This window comes from Salvelinus fontinalis, chromosome 7 (assembly GCF_029448725.1).
Source record: "Salvelinus fontinalis isolate EN_2023a chromosome 7, ASM2944872v1, whole genome shotgun sequence".
In the NCBI taxonomy this organism is placed as follows: domain Eukaryota; kingdom Metazoa; phylum Chordata; class Actinopteri; order Salmoniformes; family Salmonidae; genus Salvelinus; species Salvelinus fontinalis.
The window spans coordinates 38,237,704-38,265,261 of NC_074671.1; the positions used below are offsets into that span (position 1 = coordinate 38,237,704).

At 41.7% G+C, this 27,558-nt stretch overlaps 1 protein-coding gene across 4 annotated transcripts in view; it reads left to right on the forward strand.

The window, feature by feature from the left end:
• The window catches only part of LOC129859460 (cadherin-18-like), a 409,192-nt gene that overhangs the window by 368,289 nt on the left and 13,345 nt on the right, over positions 1–27,558 (forward strand). For 3 of the 4 annotated variants that reach the window (XM_055929274.1, XM_055929277.1, XM_055929275.1), the window contains 4 exons: positions 588–724; positions 2,620–2,700; positions 9,743–9,864; positions 16,233–16,350. In XM_055929274.1, the coding sequence (XP_055785249.1) occupies positions 588–724; positions 2,620–2,700; positions 9,743–9,864; positions 16,233–16,350 (458 nt within the window). The remainder of the gene's footprint in view (positions 1–587; positions 725–2,619; positions 2,701–9,742; positions 9,865–16,232; positions 16,351–27,558) is intronic. The other variant, XM_055929278.1, reaches the window with a different exon arrangement.

Below are 27,558 nucleotides of genomic sequence, written 5' to 3' on the forward strand. Positions count from 1 at the left end.
ATCCGGCTACTCAATACTGCCTCTGCAGCCCAAAGTGACTTATGAAGGTAATTGGTTGCACCAGATCTTATTTAGGGGCTTCATAGCAAAGGGGGTGAATACATATGCATGCACCACTTCTCTGTTTTTTATTTTGTATCATTTTTTAATTTCACTTCACCAATTTGGAATATTTTGTGTATGTCCATGACATGAAATCCAAATAAAAATCCATTTAAATTACAGGTTGTAATGAAACAAAATTGGAGAAACGCCAAGGGGGTGAATACTTTTGCAAGGTACTGTATATAGGGAATAGGGTGTCATTGGGATGCAAGCACTGTAGTGTCTGAAACAAACCCGTTGCACTGTTGACCGTAGACTCCATGGCACACAGGGATATTTACATTTTACATTTAAGTCATTTAGCAGACGCTCTTATCCAGAGCGACTTACAAATTGGTGCATTCACCTTATGTTTGACATTAACCCTTCACGGGTAATTTATTTTTGCAATGTGATGCATTTCCCATTTCCTCAGGTCTGCTTGAAATGTTTCTTAGACTGTGCAAATGCGGTATTCATGTAAGCCTCCTTTCTCAAAATAGGTATTTCATCGACCACAGTGAGCACAGCGATAAGTATTTCAACATCGACATGGATAGCGGAGTTATAAAGACTACCCAGAGTCTGGACCGGGAGGACATGCCATGGCATAACATCACTGTGATAGCTTCGGAGGTTGGTAGGTACCCAGGGTTTCCATTCATACTGCAGCTGTGTGTGTGTGTGTGTGTGTGTGTGTGTGTGTGTGTGTGTGTGTGTGTGTGTGTGTGTGTGTGTGTGTGTGTGTGTGTGTGTGTGTGTGTGTGTGTGTGTGTGTGTGTGTGTGTGTGTGTGTGTGTGTGTGTGTGTGTGTGTGTGTGTGTGTGTGTGTGTATGTACGTCTATGGGGGAGGGATATCCTCAAGCATAAAATATAAAATGCGTAGAGGTCTTGGAGGAGTTATTAAAACCACACTGGTATGAGGTTTGTGAAGAGTCAATCAATGTTTCTTTTCTTGTTCTGATCTTATAAAATCTATTAGCATTTCCTTTAGCCTTTTCACAAACCAATTACTTATGGTTATACCTCCCTAACTGATAATGGCACAGAAACAAGTAGTTCTGTGCAACTTCCAGCACGCGTTTACTATGAACACTGTGGCTATACCAGCTTTAAGTTAGAGTGGCCATGTAGGCTACCGTGGCTATTTGATCAAAAACAGTGGAGAAAATGTACCCCATTACATTTTAATATGGAAATAACTGTTCTATCCTTCAGCCTACAGTAGCATCCATTGTGTGGTGTTCAATGTAGACCTACATTCCATCAGACTTGCAGGGCTTGACATCAAGCATGCAGGGCTTGACATTAACCTGTTTATCCACTTGTCCGTCAGATAAGGAGGTGACTGAAAATGTTGTTGTGTTGTTTGATGCAAGAAACCACTTGCATTATTATTATTCTCATACTATTATTACAGAGAATCAGACAAATTATGGTATTTGGGACACATGATCCTTTAATGCCAGCATATAAATATTTAATGGTGATCAAAATGATATGTTATTGTGTTTTATAACTTATATTATGTTCCAAATCTTTTAACAGTTTATTCATAGCACATTTTATTGAACATATTGACTGTTGTTTCATTTCCATATTATATTTGCCTTTAAAAGTTTATCATTATGCAGGAGTCATTAATAGTTGCAAAATTGCTCCATGAGAGTTGCAAAAATGACATTTTAAAATGCTTTCAATTTGTTTATATCTCCTGCACAGAATTAGCACTGGTGAAGTAGGTGTCTGATGAAGCTAGTAAACTATTATAACTGCTGTTATTTGGAATTTGGAAGAAATAGGCATAACTCTCGCTATTATTTCCACTTGAATTGTATTGTATATAATTGAGATTGTACATTTCATATAAACGTCATGATATACATGTCAAGATATATAAAAGCTCTTCATGCTACTATGAATATTGAAAGGGATTCATTTTTACATACAGTATATTCTATGCTATAATCTTCGAACGGCATATCGTACTAACTGCACCACTTAAGTGAGATAATGTGTAGAATGCCAGGTAGGCCATCACACTAAAGATAATTACCATGGAAATGATGTATACATAAAATGACGACGGAGAAGAAGGCAGACGTGCCCCCCAACTGATTGTGTTTTTTTGATTGTTTATTTGCATTATTTGTAAGATATTTGTTTACAAATTTTGTGAATATTGTTGCCGCTACCATCTCTTATGACCGAAAATAACTTCTGGACATCAGGACTGCGATTATTCACCAAGGACTGGCAGAATCCTTTTTTTCATTTAACGAGTCTGATGCGAACAATATACTGCTTTCTCGGGAACAGGCCCAGATTCCCGTGATTTGTGTGAAGAGGAGGAGGAGAAAAACAGGGCCGGAGGGCAGGCTGCCTTCTAAAAATTCGTAGGCAATCGAATAAACCCCCACATCTTTCCATTCTGCTAGCAAACGTGCAATCTTTGGACAATGAAATAGATAACCTACGAGGAAGATTAAACTACCAACGGGACATTCAAAACTGTAATATCTTATGCTTCACAGAGTCGTGGCTGAACGACGACACTATCAACATACAGCTGGCTGGTTATACGCTGCATCGGCAGGATAGAACAGCGGCGTCTGGTAAGACAAGGGGCGGCTGACTGTGTATTTTTTTAAATACCAGCTGGTGCACGATATCTAAGGAAGTCTCGAGCTATTGCTCGCCTAAGGTAGAGAACCTCATGATAAGATGTAGACCACACTATCTACCGAGAGAGTTTTCGTCTGTATTTTTCGTAGCTGTTTTCATACCACTACAGCCCGAGGCTGGCACTAAGACAGAATTGAATGAGCTGTATTCCTGTCATAAGCAAACAAGAAAGTGTTCGCCCAGAGGCGGCGCTCCGGGTAGCCGGGGACTTAAAACTTAAATCCGTTTTACAATTTCAATCAGCATGTTAAAAGTGCAACCAGAGAAGAAAAAAAACTCTGGGCCAATATTTCTCCACACACAGAGACGCATACATTGATCTCCCTTGCCCTCCATTTGGCAAATCTGACCATAATTCTATCCTCCTGATTCCTGCTTACAAGCAAAAATTAAAGCAGGAAGCATCAGTGACTAAATCTATTTAAAAAAAGTGAAGCAGATGCTAGGTTACAGGACTGTTTTGCTAACACAGACTGGGATATGTTCCGGGATTCCTCCGATGGCATTGAGGAGTACACCACATCAGTCATTGGCTTCATCAATAAGTGCATCGATGACGTCGTCCCCACAGTGACCGTACATACATACCCCAACCAGAAGCCATGGATTACAGGCAACATCCACTCTGAGCTGCCGCTTTTAAGGAGCGGGACTCTAACACAGAAGCTTATAAGAAATCCCACTATGCCCTCCAACGAACCATCAAACAGGCAACGTGTCAATACAGGACTAAGATCGAATCGTACCACACCGGCTCTGACACTTGTCAGATGTGGCAGAGCTTGCAAACCATTACAGACTACAAAGGGAAGCACTGCCGAGAGCTGCCCAGTGACACGAGCCTAACAGATGAAATAAAGTGATTCTATGCTCGCTTCGAGGCAAATAACACTGAAACATGCATGAGAATAAGAGTACATCCTCCCAGCTGCCCACTGCACTGAGGCTAGGAAACATTGTCACCACCGATAAATCCACTATAATTGAGAATTTCAATAAGCATTTTTCTATGGCTGGCCATAAAATGGCTGGCCATTTTCTATGGCTGGCTTTCCACCTGGCTACCCCTACCCCGGTCAACTGCCATACACCCCCCACAGCAACTCGCCCAACCCTCCCCCATTTCTCCTTTACCAAAAATCCAGATAGCTGATGTTCTGAAAGAGATGCAAAATCTGAACCCCGACAAATCAGCCAGGCTAAACAATCTGGACCCTCTCTTTCTAAAATTATCTGCCAACATTGTTGCAACCCCTAATACTAGCCTGTTCAACCTCTCTTTTGTATCGTCTGAGATTCCCAAAGATTTGAATGCTGCCACGATCATCCCCCTCTTCAAAGGGGGAGATACTCTAGACCCAAACTGCTACAGACCTATATCTATCCTACCCTGCCTTTCTAAGGTCTTCGAAAGCCAATTTAATAAACAGATCACCAGCCATTTCAAATCCCACCGTACCTTCTCCGGTTTGCAATCTGGTTTCAGAGCTGGTCATGGGTGCACTTCAGCCACGCTCAAGGTCCTAAACGATACAATAACCGCCATCGATAAGAGACATTACTGTGCAGCCGTATTCATCGACGGACTACAGGAAAAGAGGACCTAGCACGCCCCCATTCTCATCGATGAGGCTGCAGTGGAGCAGATTGAGAGGTTCACCAACAAACTAACATGGTCCAAGCACACCAAGACAATCGTGAAGAGGGCACGACAAAACCTATTCCCCCTCAGGAAACGAAAAGATTTGGCATGGGTCCTCAGATCCTCATCGAAAGGTTCTACAGCTGCACCATCAAGAGCATCCTTACTGGTTGGATCATTGCCTGGTATGGCAACTGCTCGGCCTCCGACCTCAAGACACTACAGAGGGTAGTCTGAACGGCCCAGTACATCACTGGTGCTAAGCTTCCTGACATCCAGGACCTCTATACCAGGCGGTGTCAGAGGAAGGCCCTAAAATTGTGAAAGACTCCAGCTACCCTAGTCATAGACTGCTCTCCTTGCTATCGCACGGCAAGCGGTACCTTAGTGCCAAGTCTAGTCCAAGAGGCTTCTAAACAGCTTCTACCCCCAAGCCATAAAACCCCCGAACATCTTATCAAATGGCTACCCAGACTATTTGCACTGCCCCACGCCCTCTTCCCCTCCCCCTCTATTACGCCGCTGCTACTCTTTGTTGTTGTCATCTATTTATAGTCACTTTAATAACTCTAGCTACATGTACATTTTACCTCAACTACAGTGCCCCCGCACTGTACCCCCTAGTTGAATCCAGTATGGCATAGCAGTGCAGACGTGTTTTGTTGCTGTCCCATGTAAAGTTTGTATTTTTTTGTCTTGTTTTGTATATATTTCAATCTCTTTTTCCATTTTTTAAATTAGATACACCTTCCGGCAACACGCCTCACCCAATGTGATACGGATCTGCTATTTTTAGACCTTATAGCTAGCCTGGATAATACCCGCCAGTCTGCACAGCGCGATATCAACCCTGAGCATACCAGACTGCTTTTCTCCACTACATCACCAGATTTCTGCCATAAGCTCTGGACCATTACTCCAGATAATTCCAGTTAGCTAGCTGCTCCCGATTGGCCCAGCCGCGAATCTAGCCTTGAGTCAGGCCCATCTCCCGCCCTGCTCAGTGGACCCTATGATCACTCGGCTACACAGCTGATGCCTCCCGGACTCTTCACTAACACGACTAGAAGCCTACATCGCCGGATTTCTGCCATAAGCTCTGGACCTTTGCATCAGATCATCGCAGCTAGCTAGCTGCTACCGAGTGGCTATAGTGGCTAACGTCCTTGTCCCGATTATAGCACCAGTTAGCCCCGAGCCAGGCACATCTCCCTGCTTGCAAACAAAATTACTCCAGCTACAATACCTCTTTTGTCAATTGGCCTGGACCCTATGTAGACACGGAGCCCCGCCGATCCATCACGACTGGTATGCCGACATAATTCCGTCCGATGTGCCCTCAATCGGCATTTGTCGGTGAAGACGCTTCTGCTAGCCCAGGCTTGCTAACTTTAGGAACACTGTGTCTCCTGCATGCTAGCGTAGTAACGACTATTTAACGGCTTCCCTGTTTCATCTATTGCTGTTCACTGGACCCTATGATCACCTGGATACATAGCTGATGCCTGCTGGACTGTTCATTAATCACGGTACTCCATTTTTGTTTATTTTGTTTATCTGTCGGCCCCAGCCTCGAACTCAGGCGTGTAGGTACCTGACCCTCTCTGCCCATTCATTGCCATTTTACCTGTTCTTGTTGTCTTAGATGATTAGCTGTTGTTGTCTTACCCGTTGTTGTCTTCGCTAGCTCTCCCAATCAACACCTGTGATTGCTTTGTCTGGTTTAAATTTCCCAAAATTAGCAAAACAATATTCCTACATTTCTAATACAACAAAGGTTTTGTATATTTTTCATATGATTAACAGAAATTTTTATCAATGTCAAACATACCCACTTGTTATGAAAACATTTCTGTTATTTATTCAAATTATTTGTTTCTCAGACTATGAGAAATTGGCGAATGAGTTGATCTGACATACCAGTACGACCAGAGATGGGCGATATAGGCGCTGGTGCCATCATTTAGATCTAACTTTTGAATGCTATGGGCTGTCAGCTCAGTTCCAATTGCATCTGAAATATGAGACTCTCAACTTGGTTATACAGTGGCTTGCGAAAGTTTTCACCCCACTTGGCATTTTTCCTATTTTGTTGCCTTACAACCTGGAAATAAAATAGATTTTTTGGGGATTTGTATCATTTGATTTACACAACATGCCTACCACTTTGAAGATGAAAAATATTTTTTAGTGTGAAACAAACAAGAAATAAGATAAAAAAACTGGAAACTTGAGTGTGCATAACTATTTACCCCCGAAAGTCAATACTTTGTAGAGACTTTGTAGAGACTTTTTGCAGCAATTAAAGCTACACGTCTCTTTGGGTATCTCTCTATAAGCTTGGCACATCTAACCACTGGGATTTTTGCCCATTCTTCAAGGCAAAACTGCTCCAGCTCCTTCAAGTTGGATGGGTTCCGCTGGTGTACAGCAAACTTTAAGTCATACCACAAATTCTCAATTGGATTTAGGTCTGGGCTTTGACTAGGCCATTCCAAGACATTTAAATGTTTCCCCTTAAACCACTCGAGTGTTGCTTTAGCAGTATGCTTATGGTCATAATCCTGTTGGAAGGTGAACCTCCGTCCCAGTCTGAAAATTCTGGAAGACTGAAACAGGTTTCCCTCAAGAATTTCCCTGTATTTAGCGCCATCTATCATTCCTTCCATTCTGTCCATTATCCCAGCCCCTGCCGATGGAAAAACATCTCCAAGGTATGATGCTGCCACCACCATGCTTTGCTGTAGGGATGGTGTTCTTGGGGTGATGAGAGGTGTTGGGTTTGCCGGATATGGCGTTTTCCTTGATGGCCAAGAATCTCAATTTTAGTCTCATCTGACCAGAGTACCTTCTTCCATATGTTTGGGGAGTCTCCCACATGCCTTTAAGCGAACACCAAACGTGTTCGCTTTTTTTTAAGCAATGGCTTTTATCTGGCCACACTTCCGTTAAGCCCAGCTCTGTGGAGTGTACGGCTTAAAGTGGTCCTATGGACAGATAATCCAATCTCTCCTGTGGAGCTTTGCAGCTCCTTCAGGGTTATCTTTGATCTCTTTGTTGCCTCTCCGGTTAATGCCCTCCTTGCCTGGTCTGTGAGTCTTGGTGGGCGGCCCTCTCTTGGCAGGTTTGTTGTGGTGCCATATTCTTTCCATTTTTTAATAATGTATTTAATGGTGCTTTTTGGGGTGTTCGAAGTTTCTGATATTTTTTTATAGTCCAATCCTGATCTGTACTTCTCCACAACTTTGTCCGTGACCTGTTTGGAAAGTTCCTTGGTATTCATGATGCTGCTTGCTTGGTGGTGCGCCTTGCTTAGTGGTGTTGCAGAATCTGGGCCCTTTCAGAACAGGTGTATATATATATATATATATATATACACTGAGATCATGTGACAAATCATTTGACACTTAGATTGCACACATGTGGACTTCATATAACTAATTATGTGACTTATGAAGGTAATTGGTTGCACCAGATCTTATTTAGGGGCTTCATAGCAAAGAGGGTGAACACTTAATAAGCACACACTAATATTCTGTTTAAAGAAAATGTCCACTTGAACAATGGACTATTTTGTGTATGTCCATTATATGAAATCCAAATAAAAATCAACTTAACTTAAATTACAGGTTGTAATGAAACAAAATAGGAAAAACGCCAAGGGGGGTGAATACTTTTGCAAAGCACTGTAGAGCTAAATATGTATTTACATTTGTAAGTAATTTTATTATAATGGCTGCCATGCCCCCCAGGGTCCCAATCTTGGGTGGCTCCATACTGTATCTATAACTTTTAAGCGTATACATATCTACCTCTGTGCCAAATGTAGTGATACTACTGAGTAAACATATTCAGCTTAGCCGCACACCGCTAGTATATTATTTTTCCTTCCTCCATATTAACACAGAAATCATGGTAAATTATGTTTTTTTGTCAGTAACTAGTTGCTTGACAATGTACTTACAATTTCAGAAAGAATAATTCAGACACATTAAAATAATGTGTCTGATTTATTCAAAGTCTGCGTCCCAAATGAAGTGGCACCCTATTCCCTCTGTTGTGCGGGTCAACAGTAGTACAATATGTACAGTACCAATCGCAAAAACCATCAAGCGCTATGATGAAACTGGCTCTCATGAGGACCGTCACAGGAAAGGAAGACCCAGAGTTACCTCTGCTGCAGAGTATAAGCACACCAATAATAAGAAGAGACTTGCTTGTGCCAAGAAACACGAGGTATTGACATTAGACCGGTGGAAATCTATCCTTTCGTCTGATGAGTCCAAATTTGAGTAGTTGAATGGATGATCTCCGCATGTGTGGTTCCCACCGTCATCAAGGCAAAGGGTGGCTACTTTGAAGAATCTAAAATCTAAAATATATTGATTACTACATGATTCCATATGTGTTATTCCATAGTTTTGATGTCTTCACTATTATTTTACGATGTTGAAAATAGTAAAAACCCTTGAATGAGTGGGTTTGGCCAAACTTTTGACTGGTACTGTAGGTATTACAGTGACATTTGGAAAGTAACCAAAATGTAGTTACATTAATCTTCATAACACCTATACAGCTTAATCTCCAGATTGTAAGTTTTTAGTAAATTGAGCACTTAATTTACATAATATGTATTTGTGTAAATGGATGTATTGTTCCTTGAATTCATTAGCAACATTTTCATCAGAAGTGTTATTTGTCTGCCAGAGCGAGTGGTACCTTTACACATGAACAGGCAGTCACACATGGTTTAGTAGACTGGGCCCTTAGTCTGATGTGCTGAATAATCGCCTATGCAAGCATGGGGACCAAATGATATATCACCCACAACAAGCTAAAGTAACTAAAATAACAAATCTGTTGTTATTAGTGTTGTTCTTTAGACAGTAAATTAACATTTAAGTCATTTAGCAGACGCTCTTATCCAGAGCGACTTACAAATTTGAAAGTTCATACATATTCATCCTGGTCCCCCCGTGGGGAATGAACCCACAACCCTGGCGTTGCAAGCGCCATGCTCTACCAACTGAGCCACACAGGACCACACGGGACCACAAATTAAGAAAACGTTTTGCTTCGTGACCGTAAACATTGTCTCCTCCTACTCCTAGATCATCTTGTCAAGTTGTCTACCACCAAGTCAATTAAAAAAAATATATATATGTCTTTGGTTTGCAAAACAGATCCCTTGGACACCACTTTATCAATTTGTGTTATTGTTAATTCAGGACCCGTATTCATAAAATGTTTCATAAAGAGTATGAGTGATGACCTAGGATACATTTCTTTCTTTATTAATGTTATTAATTTGTGTGTGTATTTTATTCTAGACAACCCTAGCCTCCTCAGCCACGTCCCCGTCACTGTGCAGGTGTTGGATGTGAACGACAACCCTCCTGAAATTAACAAGGACAAGGAGGTCATTGTGTGTGAGAGCTCAAGGCCAGGACAGGTGAGCATCAACTGTAGCGCACACACATACACACACACACACACACACAAAATGCATACATGCACACACACACACACACGCATAAACACATGAGACAGAAGGTGCTGAGAGCTATGGATTATCTCTCGTCAACTCCCTTGTCCTGACCACATGCATTATGCAGTGTACCTTCGTGTTTCCCCCAGCAGTTTGGATAAGAGACAAAGAGAGAGAGAGAGAGAGAGAGAGAGAGGGTGGAAGAAGAGAGAGAGAGGGGTGGAAGAAGAGAGAGAGAGATTGGGTGGAAGAAGAGAGAGAGAGAGAGAGAGAGAGAGAGATTGGGTGGAAGGAGAGAGAGAGAGAGAGAGAGAGAGAGAGAGAGAGAGAGAGAGAGAGATTGGGTGGAAGAAGAGAGAGAGAGAGGGTGGAAGAAGAGAGCGAGAGAGAGAGAGAGAGGGTGGAAGAAGAGAGCGAGAGAGAGAGAGAGAGGGTGGAAGAAGAGAGAGAGAGAGAGGGTGGAAGAAGAGAGAGAGAGGGTGGAAGAAGAGAGAGAGAGAGAGATTGGGTGGAAGAAGAGAGAGAGAGAGAGATTGGGTGGAAGAAGAGAGAGAGAGAGAGAGATTGAGTGGAAGAAGAGAGAGAGAGAGATTGGGTGGAAGAAGAGAGAGACAGAGAGATTGGGTGGAAGAAGAGAGAGAGAGAGAGAGAGAGAGAGAGAGAGAGAGAGAGATTGGGTGGAAGAAGAGCGAGAGAGAGAGAGATTGGGTGGAAGAAGAGAGAGAGAGAGAGATTGGGTGGAATAAGAGAGAGAAAGAAAACAAGACAGACAGACAGAGAGAAAGAGAGAGAGGAGTGACAAGGAGAGGGGAGTAAAAGAGAGAGGTGGAGCAAGCAGAGTGAGAGTGAGTGAGAAAGAGGGAGAGGATTAATGATTGCTTATTCAAAATGACTCATAGCTCATTCCAACTTGCTCTTCGTAGATTCTTATTCATTTAAATGAAGAATACTGCTGAGATTTTGGACAATCACTTCAGGGGGGGGGGGGGTGCAAGCAGGTGTGGACCGGTGGAGATGGTGGTTTGCCATAAAGCCATGTAGCTAATATTTCTTTAAAAATTGGTTTGACAGTGTCAACATTCCTACAGAAACTTGAATGAAATAAGATAACTACATCTTTTTGTTTTTTGTTTTTAGGGAGGGGCGGGGATAATTACTTTTGTTAGAGAGTTTGATTGAAAGTGCTACTTACAGTGCCTTGCAAAAGTATTCATCCCCCCTGGTGTTTTTCCTATTTTGTTGCATTACAACCTGTAACTTAAGTTGATTTTTATTTGGATTTCATGTAATGGATATACACAAAATAGTCCAAATTGGTGAAGTGAAATGAAAAAAAATTAATTGTTTCTTATAAAAAAATTAAGTGGTACGTGCATATGTATCACCCCCTTTGTAATGAAGCCCCTAAATAAGATCTGGTGCAACCAATTACCTTCAGAAGTCACATCATTTGTTAAACAAAGTCCACCTGTGTGCAATCTAAGTGTCACATAATCTCAGTATATATACACCTGTTCTGAAAGCCCCAGAGTCTGCAACACCACTAAGCAAGGGGCACCACCAAGCAAGCGGCACCATGATGACCAAGGAGCTTTCCAAACAGGTCAGGGACAAAGTTGTGGAGAAGTACCAATCAGGGTTGGGTTATAAAAAAATATCAGACACTTAGAACATACCATTTTTGGGATGTGGAAAGAATGTGGTGCCACAACAAACCTTCCAAGAACTGGCCGCCCACCAAAACTCACAGACCAGGCAAGGGGGGCATTAATCAGAGAGGCAACAAAGAGACCAAAGATAACCTTGAAGGAGCTGCCAGGCTCCACAGCAGAGATTGGAGTATCTGTCCATAGGACCACTTTAAGACATACACTCCACAGTGCTGGGCTTTACTGAAGATTGGCCAGATGAAATCCATTGCTTGAAGAAATAAATAAGCAAACAAGTTTTGTGTTCGCCAAAAGGCATGTGGGAGACTCCCCAAACATATGGAAGAAGGCACTCTGGTCAGATGAGAAAAACATTTAGCTTTTTGGCCATCAAGGAAAACGCTATGTCTGGCACAAACCCAACAACAAAATAGGAAAAATGCCAAGGGGGGTGAATACTTTCGCAAGCCACTGTACAAAAAAGGAACGCTGTATATAAAACAGAAGCTATTAAATCTGTGGATAACTTGTCGATTCTGATCTAAAAAAGAGATTTTAGGGAAAATAAACTGCAAAATTGGCAAAGCTTTGTCAAGGTGGATAGTTTACGGTACACACAGTTTTGTAAGTGGTCCATTTTTAGGGAGCAGCAGACTACAAAAATACACTTAACAAGCACTTTTAGTCCAATGTAGATTTCTGAATGCCTTACATGTCGGCAGTCAAGCTAATAGGTTGGCAGTCAAAGCGGGAGCAGTTTTGGGCACCTCAAATATTTTGGGCACCTCAAAACGTTACGCACAGTGGCAGGGTCAGCCTCTTATCAATTAAGGGTAACAAGCTGACACCAGTGGCAGAAGGGTCACCTATAAGAGCACCCCTGTCAGGGCTTTGATGCTAACTCACATTGGCTGGGAGGCTGTAGCAGCACGTTCTAGAATTTATAGGCCCTCAACAATACGGCTTCCATCACAGAAATAAATAAATGAGAAAATATACAAATGGTTGCCGGAGAGAAATGGTTGATGTGACGAGCTGCGTCTGAAATGTCACCCTATATTTAGTTTTTTTATATAGTGCACTTCTTTTGACCAGAGCCCTATTGACAATGGTCAAAAGAAGCGCACTATATAGTGCATCGGGTGCCATTTCAGACACAGTCAGGGTGTTTGTGAAGTCGATGATGCATCACGCATAGGTCAGATTTATGTATTTTGGATGTGATCAGAATAACTAAAAGAAACTGTGGATTTTATTTATTTATTTCACCTATATTTAACCAGGTAGGCTAGTTGAGAACAAGTTCTCATTTGCAACTGCGACCTGGCCAAGATAAAGCAAAGCAGTTCGACACATACAACAACACAGAGTTACACATGGAATAAACAAACGTACAATCAATAATACAGTAGAAAAATCTATATACAGCATGTGCAAAAAGGCAGGATAAGAGAGGTAAGGCAATAAATAGGCCATGGTGGCAAAGTAATTACAATATAGCAATTAAACACTGGAATGGTTGAATGTGCAAGTAGAGATACTGGGGTGCAAAGGAGCAAGATAAATAAATATATCTTCTTATGGCTGCAAGGGGCAGCACTGAGTAACCTGAAAATAGGTGGCCATTTCAAACGGCCTCTTACTCAATTCTTGCTCGTACAATATGCATATTATCATTTCTATTGGATAGAAAACACTCTCTAGTTTCTTAAACCGTTTGAATTATTTCTCTAAGTGAACCAGAACACTTTCTGCAGCCCATTTCCTATCCGGAAGTGAGATTTCCAAATGCGAGGTCCATTTTCAAGAGCTTATCTATAAAAGGGCATGTCACTTGGGACCATAGAAACACGTCATATGCCTTCCCCTGGGTGTCATGCGGAAGTGAGAGCAGAAAGGACTTGAATATCTCGTTCAGGGATTGAATACAGCCTCTTGGAGTGAGAGGACCGCCATAATTTTTTTTCTCCAAGGCGCGAAGTTGGACTTTGTATTGCCTCCTGGAAAACTGTCGTTATAGGTGAATATAATCTCCGGCTTCGATTTGACTTGATACATGTCACAATATCATCCTAAAGTATGTTTTTTCAATATAGTTTAATTATATTATTGAAATTTATTCGGGACTTTAGACGTGATGCTTTGGAAGAATGTTTTCAAGAAGGAGAGGTTAGCGCCGCACGGCCAGTGTGCTTGCTAATTCAAGAGGGAAATAGTTTGTTCTGGATCCAAACAAAGACGGTACTGGACAATGGACCCCTTTACAACATTCTGATGGAAGATCAACAAAGATAAGGACCCAATTTGGGATGCTATTTAATACATCTGTCGAGCTGTGCTATCGCTACCGATTACTTGGAATCAATGCTGTTGTGTGTTAGCCATTGCAGTAAGCTAATATAACGATATATTGTGTTTTCGCTGTAAAACACTTAAAAAATCGGAATTATTGTCTGTATTCACAAGATCTTTGTCTTTCATTTTGCTATACACCATATATTTTTCTGAAAGGTTTTATGATGAGTAATTAGGTAGTTGACGTTGGTGTCTGTATTTACTCTGGCTACTCCCGTGCTATTTCTGACTGTAGCTATGATGGTAGCATCAATGTAAAACTGATTTATAGCTCAAATATGCACATTTTTCGAACAAAATATAGATTTATTGTGTAACATGTTATAGGACTGTCATCTGAGGAAGTTGTTTCTAGGTTTGTTTGGTTGGATCTTGGTTAGTTAGGTTGGCTTTGTGCATGCTACCTGTGCTGTGAAAAATGTCTGCCCTCTTTTGTATTTGGTGGTGAACTAACATAAATATACGTGGTGTTTTTGCTGTAAAACATTTTAAAAATCGGACACGTTGGCTGGATTAACAAGATGTTTATCTTTCAAATGCTGTATTGGACTTGTTAATGTGTGAAAGTTAAATATAAAAAAAAAATAGATTTTGAATTTCGCGCCCTGCACCTGAGCTGGATGTTGTCATAAGTGTACCGGTGTCGGGCTGCAGCCATAACAGGATATACAGTATGGGGATGAGTTAGATTGGATGGGCAATTTACAGATGAGCTATGTACAGGTGCAGTAATATGTGAGCTGCTCTGACAGCTGGTGCTTGAAGCTAGTGAGGGAGGTAAGAGTCTCCAGCTTTAGAGATGTTTGCAGTTCGTTCCACTCATTGGCAGCAGAGAACTGGAAGGAGAGGCGGCCAAAGGAAGAATTGGCTTTAGGGGTGACCAGTAAGATATACCTGCTGGAGCGCATGCTACGGGTGGGTGCTGCTATGGTGACCAGTAAACTATTAAGGCGGGGATTTACCTAGCAGAGACTTGTAGATGACCTGGAGCCAAAGGGTTTGGCGACGAGTATGAAGCGAGGGCCAGCCAACGAGAGCATACACGTTGCAGTGGTGGGTAGTATATGGGGCTTTGGAGACAAAACAGATGGCACTGTGATAGACTGCATCCAATTTGTTGAGTAGAAAGTTGGAGGCTATTTTGGAAATGACATTGCGAAGTCGAGGATCAGTAGGATGGTCCTTTTTACGAGGGTATGTTTGGCAATATGAGTGAAGGATGCTTTGTTGCGAAACAGGAAGCCGATTCTAGATTTAATTTTGGATTGGAGATTAATGTGAGCTTGGAAGGAGAGTTTACCGTCTAACCAGACACCTAGGTATTTGTAGTTGTCCACATATTCTAAGTCAGAACCGTCCAGAGTAGTGATGTTGGACGTGCAGGCAGCGATTGGTTGAAGAGCATGCATTTGGTTTTACTTGCATTTAAGAGGGGTTGGAGGTCACGGAAGGAGAGTTGTATGGCATTGAAGCTCGTCTGGAGGGTTGTTAACACAGTGTCCATAGAAGGGCCAGAGGTATACAGAATGGTGTCGTCTGCGTAGAGGTGGATCAGAGAATCACCAGCAGCAAGAGCGACATCATTGATGCATATAGAGAAGTCGGCCCGAGAATTTAACCCTGTGATACCCGCATAGAGACTGCCCGAGGTCCGGACAACAGGCCCTCCGATTTGACATACTGAACTCTATCAGAGAAGTAGTTGGTGGAACAGGCGAGGCAATCATTTGAGAATCCAAGGCAGTTGAGTCTGCCAATAAGAATGTGGTAATTGACAGAGTCAAAAGTCTTGGCCAGGTCGATGAATACGGCTGCACAGTAATGTCTCATAGATGGCGGTTATGATATCGTTTAGGACCTTGAGATGCACCCATGATCAGCTCGGAAACCAGATTGCATAGTGGAGAAGGTACGGTGGAATTCTGAATGGTCGGTAATCTGTTTGATAACTTGGCTTTCGAAGACCTTAGAAAGGCAGGATAGGATAGATATAGATCTGTAGCAGTTTGGGTCTAGAATGTCCCTCCCTTTGCAGAAGGGGATGACCGCGGCAGCTTTCCAATCTATGGGAATCTCAGACGATAAAAATGATAATTTTACTGCAAATGTTTTGTGGTTATCATCATTGTTGAGTTTTGAGCGCTGAACTTTTGATGTTCCTTTGTTAGCTATGCATGAACATACTGTATAGCTAATGAGCAGCAGATGATGAAATATACATATTTTTTGGTTTACACATGTTGCACTCATATGAAGAAAGGTCATGATTCATTATTAGTTCGCTATTGATATATGCTCCCCTTTTTGTTCTCTCCTGATTCACGACAGGTGATTCAGACTATGACTGCAGTGGATAAGGATGACTTTGCAAACGGACAGCGATTCTCCTTCTCGTTGCCGAGTGGAATCCCGGTCAACCCCAACTTCACCCTCAAGGACAACGAAGGTATTTATTGCACTCAATTTCATCTGTGTGCATTTCTTATGAATTTCTCTAGCTCTGCCCTGTGGCTAAATCTCCACCCAGGATTTCACATTCAACCATTCAATACCAGATACCCTCAGATACTGTTCCTGTGAGGTGTAAATATAAATATTTTGATTGTCGATCTGATGACAATTAAGCACTCTTGGCGTTTCAGCGACAAAAATATGTCACAAAACAGATTGCCATGATGGGGTTGGAATGGAACGTTTGGTACATTTGTTGTTGTCTAACAGATGACATGCTCAAGTCCTTGCCTCTCTTCCTACACCACTCTACCACATGCCTAATTGTATTGTGTACTAGGCACTAAGGCCGAGTTAGTAGTGAATGGTTACCATGGCAACTGTCAGCCAGCAGTGAGTCTCGTGGGTATAACAGTACATTTAAAAAAAAGTGCTATCTAGAACCTAAAAGGGTTCTTTGGCTGTCCCCATCGGATAACCCTTTGAAGAACCTGTGTTGATTCCAGGTAAAAACTTTTTTGGGTTCCATCTAGATCCATTTTACCCTCTCCGGGATATGTGGGACGCTTGGCCAATAGCCAGGGAAAATGTAGAGCGCCAAATTCCCAAAATTATATAAAATCAAACTTTCATTAAATCACACATATAAGATACCAAATTAAAGCTACACTCGTTGTGAATCCAGCCAACATGTCAGATTTCAAAAAGGCTTTTCGGCGAAAGCATAAGATGCTATTATCTGATGATAGCACAACAGTAAACAAAGAGAGTGTAGCATATTTCAACCGTGCAGGCTCAACACAAAATGCATAAATAAAATATAAATCATGCCTTACCTTTGACGAATTTCTTTTGTTGGAACTCCAATATGTCCCATAAACATCACAAATGGTCCTTTTGTTCGATTAATTCCGTCCATATATGTCCAAAAGCTCCATATATTTGGCGCGTTTGATCCAGAAAAAAGCAGCTTCCAATGTGCGCAACGTCACTAGAAAATATCTCAAAAATTACCTCTAAACTTTGCCAAAACATTTCAAACTACATTTGTAATACAACTTAAGGTATTTGTAAACGTTAATAATCGATCAAATTGAAGACGGGTCTCTCAGTTTTCAATACAGGATGACAACAAACTAACAATACTTTTCTAGTCTTGCGCAACTCTCAAACAGTACACATAACGTTACAGTGTTTCCAGATGGCCGTTCTTCTTCATTGCACAAAGGAATAACCTCAACCCATTTCCAAAGACTGGTGACATCCAGTGGAAGTGGTAGGCACTGCAAACAGGTTGATTAGAAATCTAGTATCCCAATGAAACCACATTGAACAGACGGTGACCTCAAAAAAAATACAATCTGAATGGTTAGTCCTCGGGGTTTTGCCTGCTACATAAGTTCTGTGATACTCACAGACATGATTCAAACAGTTTTAGAAACTTCAGAGTGTTTTCTATCAAAATCTACTAATGATATGCATATATTATATTCTGGGGATGAGTATAAGGAAGTTGGAATTGTGCATGCTATTTATCCAAAAGTGAAAATGCTGCCCCCTATCCTAGAGAAGTTAAGATCCATGTAGAACTCTCTGTGGAATAGGTCCTACATCGAACCCAAAACGGTTCTACTTGGAACCAAAAGGGTTTTACCTGTATCCAAAAAGGGTTCTCAATGGACTGCTAATCCATTGTTTTCTGCACGCGTGGGTTCAGCTCCCATCCTCGTCGACAATATTTTGGGGTGGCAAGTAGCTTAGTGGTTAAAGTGTTGGGCAAGTAACAACTGAAAGGTTGCTGGATCGAATCCCGGAGCTGAGGAGGTAAAAATCTGTCGTTCTGCCCCTGAACAAGGCAGTTAACCCACTATTCCCCGGCAGGCCGTCATTATAAATAAGAATTTGTTCTGACTTGCCTAGTTAACTTCTTATGGCTGCAGCCAGGCTTCGGTACACTTATGACAACAGCCACTTCAAGTGCAGGGCACGAAAATCAAAAGATTTTTTTTTAAATATTTAACTTTCACACATTAACAAGTCCAATACAGCATATGAAAGGTACACATCTTGTGAATCCAGCCAACATGTCCGATTCTTTAAATGTTTTACAGGGAAGACACAATATGTAAATCTATTAGCTAACCACGTTAGCAAAAGACACCAGTTTTCTTACTCCACCAGTTTTTTACTCAATCAGTAGCTATCACAAATTCGACCAAATAAAGACATAAATAGCCACTAACCAAGAAACAACTTCATCCGATGACAGTCTGATAACATATTTATTGTATAGCATATGTTTTGTTAGAAAAATGTGCATATTTCAGGTATAAATCATAGTTTACATTGCAGCTACTATCAGAAATTGCACCGAAAGCAGCCATAATAATTCCAGACACCAAAGTCAAATACCTAATTACTCATCATAAAACATTTCTGAAAAATACATAGTGTACAGCAAATGAAAGACAGGCATCTTGTGATTCCAGCCAATATTTCCGATTTATTAAGTGTTTTACAGCGAAAAACAAATGTAGCGTTATATTAGCTTAGCACAATAGCCAGAAACACTTGAGCGCCGATGACTACGACAGATATATGAAATAACATCATAAAATGTTTCTTACTTTTGCTGATCTTCCATCAGAATGTTGGACAAGGTGTCCTTTGTCCAGAACAGTCGTTGTTTGGATTTAGAACGGCAACTTTCCCTCTTCATTTAGCAAGCGCGCTAGCCAAGCGCCTTCAATCTCTCCATGTCATCAAACGGAAGAGAGCGGAACACGGCAAAACTCCCGAAAAAATTTCAATAATCTGATGAAACTATATTGAAAAAACATACTTTACGATGATATGGTGACATGTATCAAATAAATTCAAAGCCGGAGATAATAGTCGCCTATAACGGCAGCTAAACAAAAGGCCATCCCACTGTCCACCTCGCGCTCTTCAGAGTACCGAAAATGGGGGACACGTCATTCCAGATGATGTGTTCCATCTCAGACCAAGATAATCACCTCATTTCTTCTCTCACAGCCTCTTGACACCCAGGGAAAGGTGTATGACGTGCATGTATACTAATAGGTCTCGTGCCCATTTATAGGCAGGAAGAAGAATAGAGCCTCGGTTTCAGACTTTCCACTTCCTGGTCAGGAAATGTGCTGCAGAATGAGTTCTGTTTCACCCAGAGAAATAATTCAAACGGTTTTAGAAACTAGATAGGGTTTTCTATCCAATAGTAATAATAATATGCATATTGTACGAGCAAGAATTGAGTACGAGGCCGTTTAAATTGGGCACGTTTTTCCCCCAAAATGACAACAGCGCCCTCTGTCCTCATCAGGTTAAGGTGTACATTTCTCAATTATGGGGTTTGCATCTAATTATTGTATAAAATGAATGACTAAAGACTCAACTATTTGTGAAATGATGTAATGTGATGTAAACCGCTAAAATTAGAGAATTGTCTTCCATGTAAAATGTTACTAGTCAGTGGCCACGCCCCCGTGAGGCCAGCCATAAGATCAGGCTTGATAGAACCGCCCTTTTCTCTGAACTGTATAGAACCACCCGTGACGAAATTTACATTTCAAGCCAGAGACCCACGGTAAGCCGTACGTCTCACATGGTTAAGACCATGCAAACCGTAAGACTAGAAAACCATCCCATGTGGCGCATTGGCTACATGGCTGGACATGGTTATACTCTGATACTATCGAGTCACTACAGAAAGAGCAAAGTCTAGATAACACAAATTTATAGTCTACAGCTAGAAATTACGTAAACCAAGAATGAGAGTACCGACAACCGCCGAAGCATCTATCTATGAGAAATTTCTGAATGGTACTCTGAAGTATCCATTCTAACCACCTACAACCACAAAAGACTTTGTGACTTCAATGAAAGTTAACCAGAGACTCCGATGAACCCTACAGGATGATCGAGGATTACAACAGAGAAGACAACAATGAATGAGCGGCCGTTCATGTGCAAAGGATTAGCATTTCAATGAATATACAGTGTCTTGCAAAAGTATTCACCCCACTTGGCATTTTACTTATTATGTTTCCTTACAACCTGGAAATAAAATAGATTATTGGGGGTTTGAATCGTTTGATTTAAACAACATGCCTATCACTTATTTGTGAAACAAATAAGACAAAAAAACAGAACATGAGCATGCATAACTACTCACCCCCTCCAAAGTCAATACTTTGTAGATCCACATTTTGCAGCAATTACAGCTGCAAGTCTCTTGGGGTATGTCTCTATAAGCTTGGCACATCTAGCCACTGGGATTTTTGCCCATTCTTCAAGGCAAAACTGCTCCAGCTTCTTCAAGTTGGATGGGTTCCGCTGGTGTACAGCCATATTTAAGTCATACCACAGAATCTCAATTGGATTGAGATCTGGTCATTGACTAGGCCATTCCAAGACATTTAAATGTTTCCCCTTAAACCACTCGAGTGTTGCTTTAGCAGTATGCTTAGGGTATTTGTCCTGCTGGAAGGTGAACATTAGTCCCAGTCTCATTTCTCTGGAAGACTGAAACAGGTTTCCCTCAAGAATTTCCCTGTATTTAGCATCATTCCTTCAATTCTGACAAGTTTCCCACTCCCTGCCAATGGAAAAACATCCTCACAGCATGATGCTGCCACCACCATGCTCCACTGTGGGGATGATGTTCTCGGGGTGATAAGAGGTATTGGGTTTGCATCAGACATAGCATTTTCGTTGAATGCCAGAAATCTCAATTTTAGTCTCATCTGAACAGAGTAACTTCTTCCATATGTTTGGGGAATGTCCCACAAGCCTTTTGGCTAACACCAAACGTGTTTGCTTAATTCTTTCATTAAGCAACGACTTTTTTCTGCCCAGTCTTCCGTTAAGCCCAGCTCTGTGGAGTGTATGGCTTAAAGTGGTCCTATGGACAGATACTCCCATCTCTCCTGTGGAGCTTTGCAGCTCCTTCAGGGTTATCTTGGGTCTCTTTGTTGCCTCTCTGATTAATGCCCTCCTTGCCTGGTCTGTGAGTTTATGGGCGGCCATCTCTTGGCACGTTTGTTGTGGTGCCATATTCTTTCAATTTTTTTGTAATGGATTTAATTGTGCTCCATGGGATGTTCGATGTTTCGGATATTTTTTATAACCCAACCCTGATCTGTACTTCTCCACAACTTTGTCCCTGGCCTGTTTTGAGCTCCTTGGTCTTCATAGTGTCGCTTGCCTGGTGGTGCCGCTTTCTTAGTGGTGTTGCAGACTCTGGGGCCTTTCAGAACAGGTGTATATATACATGTGACAGATCATGTGACACTTAAATTGCACACAGATGGACTTTGTTTAACTAATAATATGGCTTCTGAAGGTAATTGGTTGCACCAGATCTTATTTAGGGGCTTCATAGCAAAGGGGTGAATACATATGCACGCACCACTTTTCCGTTATTTTATCATATTTTCTGGTGCTCCTAAATTTCATGTAGTGTTCCTAACTTTTTTAATTTGGGAGCACCAGTGCCACCAATGAAAATGTTTAATTTAGAACCCTGGCTCTAGGAACGTAACAGGTTCCGTAAATCTCACAATGCAGTTTTGAAGATACTGACCTCATGACCCCAAATACTGACCCCAAATATGCTATTTACAATTTGTAGTCCATTTTTACACCCAAAACAATGTTTAACTAATATCGATGCAAAATATGCCGTTTTTTGGGGGGGGGTCAGCTAATGATGATTAAATTATACTAATACATGTAGGATGTTGTCTATCCTTTTCAGCACATTTGAATTGATGTGATGAACTATTATCATGATGCTTCACTGAGCTCTGAGGGTGCAGCTCACTTATTACTGTCAAGTGTTGTTCAGGTGTCAACGGGTGTATAAGAGGCGAAGTCAGGTGCAGGAGAGTAGTGTGATGTAAACAGGCACACTTTATATTAGTTACAAAACGAGAGCACTACATAAATCAAATGCGCTCAAAACACGGAACATAACAAAAGTAAAGCGCGTAATAAGACACCACAATAACTTCTTATTTTGTTGTACTGAAAAGGAGAGGCGTTATTCACATTTCAAAAGGGGGTCTCTTGTCACTATCTATAACCAAGATTATTTTCAGTCTGTACTCTACTCAAAGTGTAAGTGTCGAGACTGAGAACGTGCGAGGCATGGAAACCCACGCTGCACGTTCTGCTGTTGACTGTAATGTGTGTGATAGAGTAAGCTCTTACCACTTAGAACAGGCTCTTTCATCCCTGTTGCCCTACTACAGACATTGGGAGCAGATGTCTGTCTGCCAGCGTCTAATGATTCCCTCTGTTGTCATGAAATTTATAAAAATCCATCACACACACCCTTAGACACACACCTCCCCTCAGACAACCCCCAACCCCTCCTCGCTCCCTCGACACCTCCCCCTCCAAGATGGCGCCGACAGATATGGCAGCTCTGCTTCTAGCTTCTAAGTCATTTTGCAGTATTTTATATATTTTTTATTTCTTGCATTATTAGCCCAGAAAGTTTTTTGTCTTATTATACTGAACAAAAATGTAAAGTGTTGGTCTCATGTTTCCTGAGCTGAAATACAAGATCCCAGAAATGTTCCGTACACACAAAAAGCGTATATCTCTCAAATGTTGTGCACAAATTTGTTTACATCCCAGTTAGTAAGCATTTATCCTTTGACAAGATAATCTATCCACCTGACAGGTGTGACATATCAAGAAGCTGATTTAACAGCATGATCATTACACAGGTGCACCTTGTGCTCAGGACAATAAATGGCCAGTCTTAAATGTTAAGTTTTGTCACAGAACACAATGCCACAGATGTCTACATTTTAAAGGAGCACGCAATTGGCATGCTGACTGCAGAAATGTCCACCAGAGCTGTTGCCAGAGAATTGATTGTTCATTTCTCTACCATAAGCCGCCTCCAACGCCGTTTTAGAGAATTTGGTAGTACGTCCAACCAGCCTCACAACTGCAGACCACATGTAACCATGCCAGCCTAGGGCCTCCACATCCGGCTTCTTCACCTGCGGGATCATCTGAGACCAGCCACCTGGACAGCTGAGGAAACTGAGGAGTATTTCTGTCTGTAATAAAGCCAATTTGTGGGGAAAAAAACTCATACTGATTGTCTGGGCCTCGCTCCCAAGGGGATATGCCAATGCCCTCCCAGGCACCCCTGCCCTGTCATGTGAAATTCGTAGTTAAGGGCCTAATGAATATAATACATTTGGTCAATTGAAATACATGTGACTCGTTTCAGGAAACTAGGCATATGTCGCAATTCACGACTTCACAGGACAGGAGTTTTAATGTTTTTTTTTTTTTTTTTTTTTTCTCTCAAAATGTGTTTTTGGCAGAAATGCCTTCTTGAACATTTGAACTTCCATGTGCCTTAATAACAAACTTGTATGCCATCTGTAAGTAATAATACAGTTGATTACAAGCCTAGTTGGTTTAGCCACAGAAAAACGAAACTTCCTACAAGCCATGATTGGCTGAGATAATGCACGGGCTGGACATGCCGAGATATGAGTTTCGGATTGAACTGCCGTCTAGCATATTCTGTCAATAAAATGAGCTGCTCGTTATGAGTAGATAATCCTTTCTACTGCAGTTTTTACTAATGATATAACGTTAGCCATGGAGAACTGTACATGTGTTGGAAAAAGTTGTGATGGACTACTTTCAGGAGTATGATCGTACCATGCTGGCTCTCTCTGACTCTGAAAATGAATCAGACGATGGGAACCAGAGTGACTTGACAGAACGGGCCAAGCAAGCTGTACAAACAAAACGGAAACGACACAGGACATCTTATTTAATGAAAGGGGTTGCAGTCTGCCGTGAATCGTTCATCCGTGTATACGGGTAAGAGTCAAGCTACGTTTCTAATTTTGTCAAAGTTGTTTTCATTGCAAATTAAAGCTTACTGTTAGCTAGCCAGCTGACGTGAGGTAGCTGGCTCACTAGCTAACATTACGTGTAGGATCTGTGGAGTAATATTATCTCAGAAAGACATTTCCATTGCTAGTTATAGCTAGTTAGCTAGCTAACATTAGGCTATTTGGTTAACTTTAGCTAGCTATATTAATTGGTTTGTATTGCTAGTACTCTATGGATTGGCATTATGGTTCATTGTTTAGCTAGCTACATGTCTAAACAACAGAACCCAAGTTAAAGTGTACTGTTAGCTAGCTGACGTTAGACATCCCACAGCTGGTTGGACTGGAGAATGGTAGGGTGCTGGTGGAACGCTATGGCTGGCAACACCTGACTCCATAATTCAGGCCGCTGCCACAGATCAAGCAGTACCAGCACTTCAGGTGAATATATATTTAATTGCATTGTATGACGTTATTCTTCTTTTCTAAATATGGGAGGTGAATTGATGTTGTGCAAGGTTGTAATGTCTTCTACATTTTTTTGTTATTTCCTGTTTTACAGCTTCGATGCTCTGAAGCCTGATGTCGTCTCAAAGGAGCGTTCGGACTCAGTCGGGACCAGGTTTCAGCTGCTGTGCAATGCTGACATCCTTCCTCCCATAGAAGTTCAGGGAATTTTGTGACGAAGAGGCTATGGACATCACATGCCCTGCACCAAAGTCAAGGGCTGTACAGAAACCGACTCTCCAAATATAGATTCCCTTGTTCGGACGGACCAGTTCATCACTGGGAGTGAGTTCCTAGTCATCAGCACTATCTGCAGTGTCTCCATTCACATGACTCCCTCCTAACACACACCATATGTTGCTGCTACTATTTTTTTTTATCCTGCTGCTCAGCCATTTTACTCCTGATTGTATGTACCTCATCTATCACTGATATCAATATTATTATTGTACATTGTTCTTGTTCTTTCTCTGCTGGCGTTGCCAAATTTATTTTCTTTATATTGACACTGTCTATTTTTGATATTGCTACTATGCAAGGAACCATTTCACTGTACTGTTTACACTTTCTGTAGAGACCCATCCACTTAGCAAGATGTGGCTGGGGGTTGTTGCATTTCTTTCACATGACCCATCAATTTAGACAAGTGTGTCATGTAATATTTATAAAACATTTTTCTCTGGACACTTTGTGTTTACCTGGAATTTTTCCTTATTGTAGGCTACTTTTACCACTTCGTCTTAATCTTTACTACACTACTCACTGTTTAGCACATGACCTCATGTGATCCTTAAACAGATGAGTAGGGCTGGCTTAAGAGGGTATGAACAATGTTGAATGGGTGTAGACAAAGAAGAGCTCTCCGGTAGGTGTACAATAAATTCAAGGGCCATTTTCTCAAAAGTGGGGTTACAAGTTAATCAACTTTCAAATAATTACTTTCCCATTGTTCCTTAAATGCAGTGTATGATATACCAGCTCTGTCTCTGCTTTAATCCAATGTAAAAAAAAAAACACCATTTAAAATTTTGCTACATAAGACCGAATCGAGGTGGTTGGTCACATGTATGAACTGTAAGTCAGTAAAATTGTTGAAATTGTTACATATTGCATTTATAGTTTTGTTCAGTATACATACAGCCTATATACAACTTACCATTCCGACCAGAAATACGACTTTCCCGAATTGGATCCTTTGTTTGTACCCCTCAAATAATTGAACATCCCAGAGCCTGCTCCAAGATGCCGCTGGCAAAGAAGGGGTTTTCGGAGTGGACTTCTAATTCAACTCAAGAGGCGTGCACACCATCCACCGCTTCCTAGTATATCAAATCAAATGTTATTTGTCACATGCGCCGAATACAACAGGTGTAGACCTAATTACAAGCCCTAAACCAACAATGCAGATTTAAGAAACAAAATACAAAAAAATATATAAAAAAAATACGGTGCAATAATAAAATTACAGTAGCGATGCAATATACTGGGGGTTCCTTTCGGGAATCAATGTGTGCGGGCACTGGTTAGCCGAAGTATATGTCCATGTAGATAGAGGTAAAGTGACTTTGCATGGATAATAAACAGGGAGTAGCAGCAGCGTAAAAATGGGGGGTGGGGACAAATAGTCTGCGTAAACATTTTGATTTACTGTTCAAGAGTCTTATGGCTTGGGGGTAGAAGCTGTTAAGAAGCCTTTTTGACCTAGACTTGGTGCTCTGGAACCGCTTGCCGTGCGGTAGCAGAGAGAACAGTCTATGACTAGGTAGGCTGGAGCCTTTGCGAATTTTTGGGGCTTTCCTCTGACACCGCCTGGTATAGAGGTCCTGGATGGTGGGAAGCTTGGCAACAGTGATGTACTGGCCCTACGCATTACCCTCTGTAGTGCCTCGCGGTCGGAGGATGTGGAGATGCCATACCAGGCGGTGATGCAACCAGTCAGGATGCTCTCGATGACGCAGTTGTAGAATTTTTTTGTGGCTCTGAGGACCCATGCCAAATCTTTTCAGTCTCCTGAGGGAGAATAGGCATTGTCGTGCCTTCTTCACGACTGTTTTGGTGTGTTTGGACCATGATAGTTTGTTGGTGATGTGGACACAAAGGAACTTGAACCTCTCAGCATGCCACACTACCCAATGATGAGAATGGGGTGTGCTTTGTCCTCCTTTTTCTGTAGTCCACAATCTCCTTTGTCTTGATCAAGTTGAGGGAGAGGTTGTTATCCTGGCACCACACGGCCATGTCTCTGACCTCCTCCCTTAGGCTGTCTCATCGCTGTCAGTGATCAGGCCTACCACTGTTGTGTCATTGTCAAACTTAAAGATGGTGTTTAACTTGTGCTTGGCCATGCAGTCATGGGTGAACAGGGAGTACAGGAGGGGACTGAGCACGCAGTAGCATTCTCACATAGGTGTTCCTTTTTTCCCAGGTGGGAAATGGCAGTGTGGAGTGAAATAGAGATTACATTATCTGTGGATCTATTGGGGTGGTATGCAAATTGGAGTGGGTCTGGGGCACAGGGACTATGGTCTGCTTGAAACATGTTGGTATTACAGACTCGGTCAGGGACAGGTTAAAAATGTCAGTGCAGACAATTGCCAGTTGGTCAGCGCCTGCTCGGAGTACACGTCCTGGTAATCCATCTGGCCCTGCGGCCTTTTGAATGTTGACCTGTTTAAAGGTCTAATTGATATCGGCTATGGAGAGTGTGATCACACAGTCGTCCGGAACAGCTGATGCTCTGCTAATGTTCAGTCCCGAGACAATAAAGTAGAATAGCTCAGGGCAAAGATCTCCTTCCA